General features: G+C 41.5%; 1 protein-coding gene across 8 annotated transcripts in view; it reads left to right on the top strand.

The window, feature by feature from the left end:
- The window catches only part of ctnnd2b (catenin (cadherin-associated protein), delta 2b), a 212,241-nt gene that overhangs the window by 52,825 nt on the left and 146,574 nt on the right, over positions 1-12,842 (top strand). For 7 of the 8 annotated variants that reach the window (XM_086205179.1, XM_086205172.1, XM_086205173.1 and 4 more), the window contains exon 3: positions 10,854-10,966. In XM_086205179.1, the coding sequence (XP_086061305.1) occupies positions 10,854-10,966 (113 nt within the window). Of the gene's footprint in view, positions 1-6,112; positions 6,345-10,853; positions 10,967-12,842 lie in introns of those variants that run through there. The other variant, XM_086205178.1, reaches the window with a different exon arrangement.

Raw genomic sequence — 12,842 nt, 5'->3', positions numbered from 1 at the left:
TCAATTCAGACCCTAACTCTAATTTTAACCAGGAATACAGAAATTAATTTATTCTGCATTAGGACTGGTCTTTGGTCCGTATGAGAACTTGGGTTCCTGATATGGTTAGTGTTTATACCAGTAGAGGTCTCCAAAACAAAACAAAACAAAAAAACATGTATGAACACACACACACACACACACACACACACACACACACACACACAATGTCTGATAGGTGGAATGAGACAGCACCAGCATAAATGCGATGAGAGTGAGGAGGTAAGAAAAAAGAGGTTAGCACAGCTATCCTTATTAGGACATTATTGACCTTTCATGTATGAGAAAAAAATTTAAAATACCACAAATAAAATAGAGAGATGACTATGAACAAAGTTAGAACTCCATTGATTATAATGATTATTGAGTACTAGGGGGCGGCACGGTGGTGCAGTGGTTAGCAATATCCCCTAACAGCAAGAAGGTTTCAGGTTTAAGCCCTGGCTCGAGCAAGGGGTCATTCTGTGTGGAGTCTGCATGTTCTACCTGTGCCTTTACGGGTTCTCTCCAGGTATTCCGGCTTCCTCCCACAGTCCAAAGACATGCATGAGAGAACTTAGTTTATCGGATACTCTAAATTGACCATAGGCATGGCTGTAAGTGTGAATGGTTGTTCATCTATATGCGTTGGCCTTGCGATGGACTGGTGACCCATTCAGGGTGTACCCCACCTCTTGCCTGACGGCAGCTGGGGTAGGCTCCAGCCAGCCCCCAGAACCCTTATAAGGATAAGCAGTAGAAAATGGATGGGTGGATTGACAACTTAGACACTCACATTATGTGTTGCAGACGCGTGTGTTTCTTTAACCAAATCCTTGGCAATCATTTCTCTACCATTGGCCTGGTGTGACAATCTGAAACTTACCAGTTCAAAACTTGATGTCTGGATCCTCTGTCATTTAGAAACACTATGAGAAATTTGAAGGTAATCATTCAGGACTGTGAACATTAATGTAGTTCCCGATAGGCAATGATGTCAATAGAGGCTGCTGTAGGCAAAATAAAACAGGTATGAAATGATGTTTCTTGAAGTAACAAGTGTTGATGTTGGTAGAATTAACACAGCCTTAAGTGAAGTTGTTTCAGAAATAGACTCAATTGCAGCAATCAAATAAGAGCAGGAGTGTGTCTGTTATTCACTTGAGATTTTGCATCAGAATCAGAATCTTTTATTGTCGCTGTACAGAGGGGGTACAGTGAAAATAGTTAAAGAGAGCGCTCTTCCAGAGCCACCGTGCACCACAGAATGAAGATACAAAGAAAAGATACAATAAATAAAATAAACAATAAACAATGTAAAAACAGTAAAAATATAGAAAAAAAGATACAAATGTGCAAGATGCAAATGAAAAAAGTGAGAGGTGCAAAAGGAGATTTTAAAGTGCAGAGAACAATTTAAGGTGCAGTTCAGGATGAGGTAGTTTGATGGTTGTTGATCGGGGGGCGGGGGGTTGAAGTCAGTTGTGTGTGTGCATTTAAACTGTGTTTGTGGGTGCTGGCAGCCCTGATGGCCCAGGTGAAAAAGCTGCTTGTGAATCTGCTGGTGTGGGACTTAATTGACCTGAAGCGCCTGCCTGGTGAAACGGGGTGGGCAGGGTGGGTGGGGTCAGCTGTGATGGCCTTGGTTCTCCTGAGGCAGTAGGATGAGGAGATGTGTTCCAGGGTGGGCAGAGAGCAACCGATGATTTTTTGGGTGGTATTTCTGACCTTCTGCACCACCTTCCTATCCTCTGCTGTGGAGCCAACATACTGCACTCCTAGACTGTAGGTCAGGACGCTCTCCACAGAGGAGTGGTAGAAGCCCAGCAGCAGCTTAGTGTCCAGGTTGTTCTTCTTGAGGACACGCAGAAAGTGCAGCTGCTGCTGAGCCTTCTTCACCAGGGCCCTGACATTGTGGGTCCAGGAGCAGTCGGAGGAGATATGGGTGCCCAGAAACCTGAAGGTGGTGACAGTTTCCACCTGTTCTCCATTTATGAGGAGGGGTGTGTGGTTCTGTCTGTTTCTCCTGAAGTCCATAATAAGTTCTTTGGTCTTATGGATGTTCAGGGTCAGGTTGTTGCCTGAGCACCAGTGAGACAGTTTCTCTACCTCCGCCCTGTATGCTGTCTCGTCCTCGCCACGGATGAGTCCAAGCACGGTGGTGTTGTCTGCATATTTGATGATGCGGTTGGTTGGATGGGTTTGAGTGCAGTTGTGGATGTACAGGGCGAATAGCAGAGGGCTAAGGACGCAGCCTTGAGGGGATCCGGTGCTGAGTGTGAGTGTGGAGGAATGGTAGGATCCGAGTCTCATCGACTGAGGGTGGCTTGACAGGAAGTTTTTAATCCAGTTTCAGGTGGGAAGGGGGATACGGAGCTGCAGGAGTTAATCATGCAGAATGTCCGGGATGATGGTGTTGAACGCTGAGCTAAAGTCCACGAAGAGCATCCTCACTTAGCTCTTTCCGGTCTTCAGGTGGCTCAGCACTGTGTGAAGTGTTTGAGCGATGGCGTCCTCCGTGGATTGGTTTGCTCTGTAAGCAAACTGGTGGGGGTCGAGGGAGGGAGGGAGGCAGTCTCTGATGTGCTGGGAGACTGATCGCTCAAAACACTTCATGATTACAGATGTCAGGGCTATCGGTCTGTAGTCATTCAGGCTGTCTATGGCAGGTTTTTTGGGGATGGGGATGATGGTGGAGGCCTTCAGACATGTGATGGTATAACATGTTTAAATACACTTAGCTGAAGGATCCTGTCCATCAAGGCAAGTTCCCCGCCCTCTCAGAATGGGTCTCGATTAGGAGATGTAACTGCAGAGTTTAACATTTGAGCTTGCAAAATGCAGCTTGTCTTACCAGGCAACTCTTCTTTAACAGTTGTCACTCTTACAATATGGGCAATAACTCCAGTCATGTAGCTGCATACCATTTATTTACATTTTGAAGTTAGTGGACTCCCAGACTCTGAGTTTTGCCAGCATGAGCAAATAATTTTTACAAGACTTTTATAAGTTCATTTTTGTGTGGTAAAGCAGTGTCCATCACAACTGAAAATGAAAATTATAGATTGGATAAAAGTTGGCAAATCTACTGAAAAGAGTTTCTTTGGCTGAGTGAGAGAAACCATGATGATGTCATGAGAAATTATGCTGGTTTTAACTTTGAGAAAGAAAGATGAAGGCTTTAACTAGTTAAGGAGGTTCTGATAAACTCTTGCTATGGGGTTTCATCACAGGAAGTAGGAGCTCGTGATTTTAGAATGTGGCTCAGTCTGGGGAACCAAAGTCAGTCTCTGCTCTTTTAATTTGAATTTATTTAAATACACATTAAATTTGTGTCTGTGAGTGCTTCAACTTTTTGGAAGTGTAGGTGTTCCTGTTAAAACAACATTAATATACAAATGTAACATATAATGAACAAAATGAATGCAAGTTCATACCTTTTGATATAATTATTAACAAATTGTGATATGGCAACAGGGCAGCACGGTGGTGCAGTGGTTAGCACTGTCACCTCACAGCAAGAAGGTTCTGAGTTCGAGTCCCGGCTCCAGCAGGGGATCTTTCTGTGTGGAGTCTCCATGTTCTCCCTGTGCCTGCATGGGTTCTCTCTGGGTACTCCGGCTTCCTCCCACAGTCCAAAGACATGCAAAAGGAGACTAGGCTAATCTAAAGTGAGTATGAATCGTTGTCTGTCTCTATGTGTTGGCCCTGTGATGGACTGGTGACCTGTCCAGGGTGTATCCTGCCTCTTGCCCGAAAGCTGCTGGAATAGGCTCTAGCCCCTTGCGACCCTTAACAGGATAAGCGGTAGAAGATAGATGGATGGATAAATGGATGGATAAATGGATATGGGAACAGAACAATTCTGAGCACATTCATCCTGGTTGGCCAGCCTGTAGCCAAACAAATGTGTAAACTGAGCCAATCCAAATTTGAATGAAGAAATGACTGAAGGCTGGTGCTTTACATGTGCTGCATGTAATTTGCTGGGAAGTCATGACTAGTTGAAGACGTTCGCATACAAAGAGCAGTGGGGATGACACATCACATTACTATACAAAACAGACAGGCAGATTTAAGACATTACAAACTTTGGAAAATGATCCATGCATGTTGAGAAGCAATAGGTTCCAATTTCCAGGCTTACTGCATCTTGGTAAGTAACAGTAATATCAGCTTGTTTTATATGCGGCACTTCACTACAACGCAGTTGTGTTTCTCTGGTTTACATACTCAGGTCGTGAGGTGTTAATTAAGTGTAATTCATAGTTGCTTTGCTGAGCGTGTTAGCAGATTTGACTAAGGAATGCTGCTGTCAAAACATTCATTTACCAACTCTCAAACTCTGGTCAATCCACATCTTCTTTTTCCAGTAATATTCTCAGATGTTATCTGACAGTCACTATTATTTTCAAGTAAAATCTATGCGGCTTAATCCTTAAGTCACAAAGAAATGATACAGGTGGGAAAAAAAATCCTCATTAGAGTAAGGCACTTGTTTCTGAATACTTAAAAAGATAAAGCACACTTTTTGGGTGAAGAACCACTTTAGGACTGTTTGACCAAGCAATACCTTGGTAGATAAAAGTAGACTAGGAAGGTGAATAATGCAATCATAGCAGCCTGGTCTCAAGGTATATGAATAACCATTGGGTCAACGGACTGCTCAAGTTTAGTGTACGTACACAACAAATGTATGTGTGCTGTTGTTAAATTCTGAAATGTACCATTATTACTTTCAATCTGTAATAAGTGTGACCGCTTGTGATAGTTGTATCAGGCTTTGAGTTGTGTAATGGCATTTCGCCTTGGGCTCGATCCCTTGGTGACAATAAAACACATCTTGACTCTCTTGACTTAACATGCCAATTTTATATGCAATTTCGCCCAAAAACTTTTTTTTGCTATTTAAATGTTTATGTTGGTGTTCACTGTGTTTTGGAACTGTGTTTAATGAGACACCGAAACCACTGTTATGGAATGTTATTTATACATAGGACTATGAGACCACATTGCAGACACAACTAATATGATAGCGCTGTTAAATGTACATATGTACATACACATTTTTGCTTCTTTGAATTTAACAATATTATTGCCAAAACATGAATCAATGGAACAAAATTTAATGTCATACTAAAAAACTCTCAAATGTCAGTACTGTGGAAAAACTTGAATATTGTTCAGCGTTTATGACACGGTGTTAACTGAGTCTAAATTCACTTCAGTTAAACTGGACTTGATGTGCGTCTGTTAGTGGGTCCACTGATCATGGCTGTTACACTGAGTTTGCTTTTATAATTTCAGCCTATGAGGAAAAGGAGTGTGATTTTAACATTTCTAAATGCTTCCTGACATGCCCCAGCTTTGTCTGTGAGTTGTTTTATTAGGTATGTGTATTTTTGTTTGTATGCTTGAACTTTTTCCTCCTGGAGTGCTTTTTCCCCCCTCTCTTCCACTTCTTGCAGCCCTTTGAATTTCATTGAGACTGAGCACACTGTGTGTGTGTGTGTGTGTGTGTGTGTGTGTGTGTGTGTGTGTGTGTGTGTGTGTGTGTGTTGATATGGCCTGAGAGGTTGTGTGGTGCCATACTTACATGTGTGTTTGCTTGTGTGTAGCAATGAGTATACTTCTAGTGTGTGTGTGTGTGTGTGCTTTCTCTCCATCTTGTTTCTATCTCGCTTCCCCTCTTATTCCCAAATCCCTTCTTGCTTTTCAGAGTTGGTAAAAGGGGAGGCAGGTGGTCTGGTCAGGGTGGATGGGGAGAGAGAGAGAGAGAGAGAGAGAGAGAGAGAGAAGTGGGGGGGGGGCAAAGTGACTGGTCAGTGACAGGCTTTTTGGCAGGGTTGGCTGGTGGGAGGGCCCATTGTGATGCAACGTTGCATAAATAATGCCACGGGGCGTCTAAATGCTCCGTTGCCATGGGGACCTTTGTGTTTCAGTGAACAATGTGTGTGTGTGTGTGTGTGTGTGTGTGTGTGTGTGTGTGTGTGTGTGTGTGTGTGTATCAGCCCCTGAGGACGGAGAGAAAGAGACATAGAGCAGAGTAAGGGGCAGAGCAAAGTCAGCTCAAGTGACACTTGTAGTCTCTCTTTCTCTCTCTGCATGTCTTTCTCTTTGTCTCTCTCTTTCTTCGTCCCTCTCCCTCTCTGTCTCACTCTTTCTTGCTCTCTCTCTTTCTTACTGACTGAGTCCTGAACCGGGCTAGATAAAAGTTTAGAGGACAGAGAGGCAATGTTGGTGGCATTTTTTTTATCAGAGGGGAGTAGAAGAAAGGCAGGATCCTGTGTTTTTGTCTGTCAGTGTGAAGCATGGTCCACGTAAAGGTATGTATATCTCCATAACAATCCTCTACCCCCCCCTCCCCATACACACTTTTAACCTTTCATATATTTAAACCTCTCATCAGCGTTTTTTGGGATAAATTCCATCACTGTCCTGCTGCACTAACAGGTGTCTGCCTATCTGCCCTGAATTGGAGGGAACAGATCAGCGGGTCAGGGGTGGGGTTCAAGGAGGGGGCTTTTGTTTGGATGTTTTGAAGAAACCCTACAACTGAAATTTCACAGTTCACAGTCCAGCTAGTTAGTCATCTCGCTTTGCTTCTCATCCAGTCTTTGCTCTCAGCTTTCCCTTCAACTGCTGCAGACTTGTTTTCTTGAAGTAGGTGCGTTTTTCTTTGTGTGCTAATAAGAGTATTTAGACCACTACAAAAAGTCTGATGACACAGGGAGAGGCATTAAGTTTTCTGCTGACGTTTCTTAACTGCATGATTGCATTTCTTACAACTTTCTAGTGTGTCTTAGCCTGACTGCTTCATATTTGCATGAAAAGGATTACAGCTAGTATCTCATTGGTTATCGATGAAAAGACTTGTCCACGTGATTATAGCACAGCAAATTCCATAATAAGTGATAAAGCTAAAGGGATAAGTCTTGTTAGCAGTTTCATTACATTTCATTTTCTCAGCTTTCCAAACTGGTTTATCTTCAGATAAGATTGATCAGCTGATGTAAACAGGTGAATTTTCTTCTTCATCTCCTCTTTTCTTCTTCTTCGTCTTTCTTCTTTGTCTGCTTCTTATTACTATTATTATTACTGATAATACTATCACTATGTCTGTCCAGCAGGTGCAATGCGTGTATGTATCCTCTTGTTGTGTGTGTTTGTGTGTGTCAAGTCAAGTCAAGTCAATTTGAGAGATGGAGCAGTGCAGGATGTTAATATCAACAGTTTCCTCTGTGTTCACATCTTCCACTTTTATCATTTTTCTTTTTACCATTAGGTTTTACAACATGACAAAACGTCTCGCTGTGTTATGAAGGCAATGGTAATCTTCACCCAACCTGGAAGCCTGCATTCAACCTTTTGAATGCCTCTTTGCAGTGTGTGTGTGTTTGTGTGTATGTCAGCCCCTGAGGACACAGAGAGAAAGAGACATAGAGCAGTGTGAGGGGCACAGCAAAGTCAGCTCAAGGGACACTTGTAGTCTCTCTGCCATTGTGTGTGATCAGTGTGTGTCTTTCTCTTAGTGTTTGTTTGCGTCTGTGTGTTTGTGTATCATATGTATGGGAGGCATGTTGCCACACATTTGTTATATGGTGTGTGTCATGTCTATCCAGTCGTTATTAATGAGAAGAAGGTGCATAATTACTGGAGGAGTCTAGAGTAAAAAGAAATCTTGATTTGATTGGATTATGTTTTTGGGATTCTGAATTTTACAACTATGATCAGTAGACAGATATATGCTATATTTTGATTCCATGATGTAAATAATATTAATATTTTATTGTTGTTTAAAAAGGTAGGTTTGATGGTATCGTAGGCAGTTAAACCTCTATTATATAAAGAATGTTCTACATTAGGCCAGCAACCATTCTGCTCTTTGTATCATGTGATCTTTTGTTTGACTGACTTGAGCGATGATGCAGGGGAAATAGATTGAAAGCACCTTTAAATAAAAAAATCACTACAGCTGTCCAAGTTAAACACTGATCTGCTCCATGTGTGGATCAGGGACTGTTAAAGTTCTGGAAGTATTATGTGCCTGCCGGGTCCTCAACTGTCCGTGTATGAGTGTTTTTCAGAGTATAATTCATGTTTGTCTCATGGAGAATGTCAAATATTCCCACAGCAGTGGTTTCAGCGAAGAAGAGAGGGAATGTAATTCAGTTTGTGTATCTCTGGTCTCAACAGTGGTTATCATGGCTTGACCACAGCTACCACTTGCTAACGTAATTATAGCAGTGTGTCTGTCCCATTTTGTGTGTGGAGTGTGCATATCTGTATGTGTGTCCAGTTGTCATTAATGAAATGAAGATGGTGAATAATTACTGTGAAATTTGCAATTTGATTTGTTAATTTATTACATTAATGATTCATTATAATGGAGCTGTGACATTATGGTGGAGAGAGGGGAACTGCCTCAGGCATCATCAGTATTTAAGATTCCATGGATTAGCCTCTTCCTCTTCATCAGCGGTCTCTGGCAGAAGATAGTTAGTGTAATCACTATGAATAAAATGAACGTCCTTTTTCTGTGATATATTGAGGACATTTCAAATATTAAAAATATTATAAAGTGCCCGACTGTCTTTGCGAGTAGCAGTCTGACTTTGTATTCACCTCTAATGACATGAATGTATCTTAATTTGACTGGCACCTCCCCAGGGGATGAGTGTTTGATATGCGAGAAACCATTTGTCAGGTAATTTACATATTGAATAAGTTCAGTGGGTTCATGCAAATGTGGTCAATTGCCTTATTGCCTTAAAAGAAGAGTGGCAGATGATTAAAATACAGTAATATAATGCACCATGTTCTGTTTGTTTGCATATCTCTTGTTTTTCTCAGCTTCAGTTACTGCATAAACAAATCATGAAATTATGTCAATAATAAGTTTTAAGTGAGCTTCCTCTGAAATGGCTCCTTCACAGTTCATTGCTGTCCAGGAAAGAATATGTTACCTCCTTTGACATGACTTAATTCTGCCACTTTTATGATGCTGAAGAGACCAGGAAATCATCACAAACAAATTTTGAGATCTAAATCATAATCTGCTCTGCTTTGCAGGCATTGTATAATGATTTTTTTAGCAGGGGCCCTTGGAGGACCAACTCTGAAACTTAATTGTGGGCCCCAGGCCAAAAGCAAGTACAAAAATTATATGATAATTATATTGGGGTTTTGTTTCATTTTGTGAAACTGGTTATGTTTAAACAGCTCTAATGATTTGCAAATACGATAATCTGCTGTTTGTTTGTTTTATGCACTAGCTTATTTGTGTTTAATTCTTTTTCACATGAATCACAAGAACTGGCAGAATTTCTGGCACCAATAGATGGCACACAGTGGTCTTTAGGAGAGAAACGTAATAAGCATGAGCTGAAAGGTAGAGGTAAAACACTCTTTTGAAACAAAACACTTTTGAGAAAAAAAATCAAGTGTACTGTATGATCAAAGCATAAAAATCTCTGAAAACCTGCAACACATCAGTTTGTATATTTCCCAATCAAAAGATGGAAGTCAATTTTTATTGGCAATTGTGTCACAGTTCCACTGAGACTTTTGCAAAGCTGCTTTATATTTTGTATTGTTCATTTCATTTCATTTTTGACGAAGACGAAGATTTGGACCATGCAATATGTCCTTATCACAGTAGCCACATTCACATGTCATGTACCCTTTTCACACTTAAAAACGCATGTCAACGCAGGTTTTTGAACTCGCGTTTCCTCAGCATTAGGGTGCTTCCAGAAGACCCGGGTCTGAACTCCTGCTGTGAGGGCTGCGTGCCTGTGTTTTTCTCTCTCGTACGTCATCGTGCTGACAACGTCATCATTTCACATAATGTGCGCCGGAACACTGAGAGGTAAACAAACGACAAAATGGACATCGCCAAGTCGAGCGTTAGCGTTGTTGTTGTGTGCATTGCAATGTTGTCTCTTTTAAAAAACATACAAACTCGCCGCTGATTGGAAAATGTCTGAGCACTAATGCAGCGAAGGAGGAGGAGTTTTTGACAAGTCTGGAAGGGAGCTGAAGAAACTACAGGTGAAGCCTGACAGGCGGCACAGTGACAAAATCAGGATGCAACAGGAAGGTTGCGTGAAACCTGAGATGACGCAGGTTGCCTTTTTCACAATGCAGGCTAGCTGAGCTGAGCCGAGAAGCTAAACACCCTGGTCGCTTGGCGAGTCGGTCGAAACAGGTCGAAATGCTGAGTCGACCCTTTCAGAATGCTGAAAAACCTGTATTGACCTGCGTTTTTGGTGCAGTGTGAAAGGGGCTATAGACAGGTAAACACACAGGTGTTATTTGTCAAATGAATTCTTTTTCTTTTCTATTAATTAAACAGGGTCAAAATTAATCTTATCTGTTACACCTGTGATTACAAACTGCAAAACTACACAGTTTGTGTGTAACACTGATCGTTTATCGTCAGCTAGCATTAGGCTAATGCATTCATGTGAACCTGACAATTTAAATCTAAAAGCAACAACATTCTTATGCCCCCCAAAATCCCCACTTCAGCCGTGCCTTTAGTTTCCTGGTGGCAGAATGAAAATGGTCATGTTTGTGATGGCTGCAGTTGAATTTAGTGCCGAAGTATTGTGGCATGTCAAATATCCCAGTCATATGGCAGTGTCTAATCAACTGATTTACAGTGGTAGCTGGATAGTTTTACCACCAGTCTGCAGAGTTCATTTCACAACAATTAACAATGTGTCAAGGATGAGGGAGCCAAAGTAATGTTGGGTATGACTGTCAATGTGACAGTAAATAAATGGAATAATTTTGACACATTCTCTATCTGTCTCTCTCTTTCACTTCAGGAGTTGCAGTTTGAGCGTCTGACCAGGGAGCTGGAAGCTGAACGACAGATTGTTGCCAGTCAACTGGAGAGATGCAAGCTTGGCTCTGAGACTGGAAGCATGACTAGCATCAGGTGTGTGTGTGTGTGTGTGTGTGTGTGTGTGTGTGTGTGTGTGTGTGTGTGTGTGTGTGTGTGTGTGTGTGTTGTGTGTGTGTTTCTCTCACACCCATCAGATCCTCTTCTGTGCACTGTGCTGTCAGATATGCTCTTGCATGCGACTGGTTTTTCCAGCTGGTTATATGAAAGCTACACTGCATGATTTGTGTCCAAAGATCATCTCCACGGTTAAGGTAACAGTTGGAAAACACTGCTGTTCTGCTTTGGAACTTGTAGCGAGTTATATTCCTGCATTCTGTTATTACACCGGTTCAAGTTCTCTCCTTTATCCAACACATGCTGCAGTATGACACATTTCCACAGTGAACACATCTCAAAATATTGTAAGAATCTTTTGGCTGTATCCCTCCATACTCACAGCAAAGTTGTTTTTAAAACCTGAACTGAGGCAATCATTTGTGCATATTTAAAGGCGCCATGTGTTGCATTTTATCCATCTATCTATCCATCTATTCATCCATCCATCCATCCATTTTCTACTGCTATACTGTTTTATGTTGTTAATTTCGCATAATGGTATATCATCTCATTATCAGGGACGTTATCTCGTGTTCATAAGACAATAACCTGTTATGAGGAGACGACGATGTTCTTTTCTCTAGTCAACAGCTATTATCTAGTAATAATGAGTTTGTTTTCCCAACACAGTGATAACAACTTTTGTTGTGTCTTAATTATGAGATGTTATCACACATTCTTGTCAAATCAAAGTGCAATTGTTGCCTTTCATTATTTGGCCTTGAGACCTATATGAAAATTAATTAATTGTAAAAAGTTGCCTGTAAGTGATTTCTTGGCATAAATATTCTGTTACTAATATGACTGTCCAATGAAAAAGCTGAATTAGAGGCTTTTGGGTTGCCAAGTTCAGATTTTCTCCTTCTGCCTTGGGTTAGTCTTCTTATCTTTTAGCAATTAAGTGTACTCTGTGTTCACTGACTGGTTTTAACATGATCTATTGTGATGGGTTGGCTGTAAAAATGCAAGACTGCAATAGCTGGAAATCAGTTATAATAACAATAATGGCAGAGCTGTGTAGCCCATAAGTAGTAAACCAAAGATAATTAGCTTCATGATACGAACATGCTCTGTTGAGCAGAGGAGGTCTGCAGAGTTGGGTAACCATTCTGTCTTGTTGTCATTATGAGTGACTCTTTTCAAATTACATTGTGGGGTATTGAAATTCTAATCAGGGTTCCTTCTAGTTTACTAGATTGAATTGAAGAGAACCCATTCAAAGAACAGTTCTGATACAGAACTTCACCTAAGAGTGAGGTGAGGTTAAATTTTAGTTTAACTGTTGTGTGTCAAAGTTTACCTATAGTGTGTCTTTAGTGACATCCAAAACCACAACAGATCACAGGTGAAAATATGATGTTTCACATGTGCCATATTTAGGTATTTTAGTCTTAGTATGTGAATGTTGGTTGGCCAGATGGATGGATGGATAGATGGATGGATAAATATTTCCAAAAACTAATGGAAACACTTTGATGGAACCTGGCAGGCTGCCCGGTGATGCAGTGGTTGGCACTTTTGCCTCACAGCAAGAAGGTTCTGGGTTTGAGCCCCAGTTTGAGCATGGGATCTTTCTGTGTGGAGTTTGCATGTTCTCCCTGTGCCTGTGTTGGTTCCCTCCGGGTACTCTGGCTTCCTGCCACAATCCAAAGACATCAAGAGGGGACAAGGCTTATTGGATCCTCTAAATTGACCGTAGGCGTGGCTGTGAGTGTGAATGGTTGTCTGTCTCTATGTGTTGGCCCTGTGATGGACTGGCAATCATACAGGGTGAACCCTGCCTCTCGCCTGAAGGCTGCTGGGATAGGCTCCA

Source organism: Aulostomus chinensis, chromosome 5 (genome assembly GCF_037954235.1).
Source record: "Aulostomus chinensis isolate RoL2024-O1b breed Wild chromosome 5, RoL_Achi_v1.0, whole genome shotgun sequence".
Classification (NCBI taxonomy): Eukaryota; Metazoa; Chordata; class Actinopteri; order Syngnathiformes; family Aulostomidae; genus Aulostomus; species Aulostomus chinensis.
This window is presented reverse-complemented; position numbering and strand designations above follow the sequence as displayed.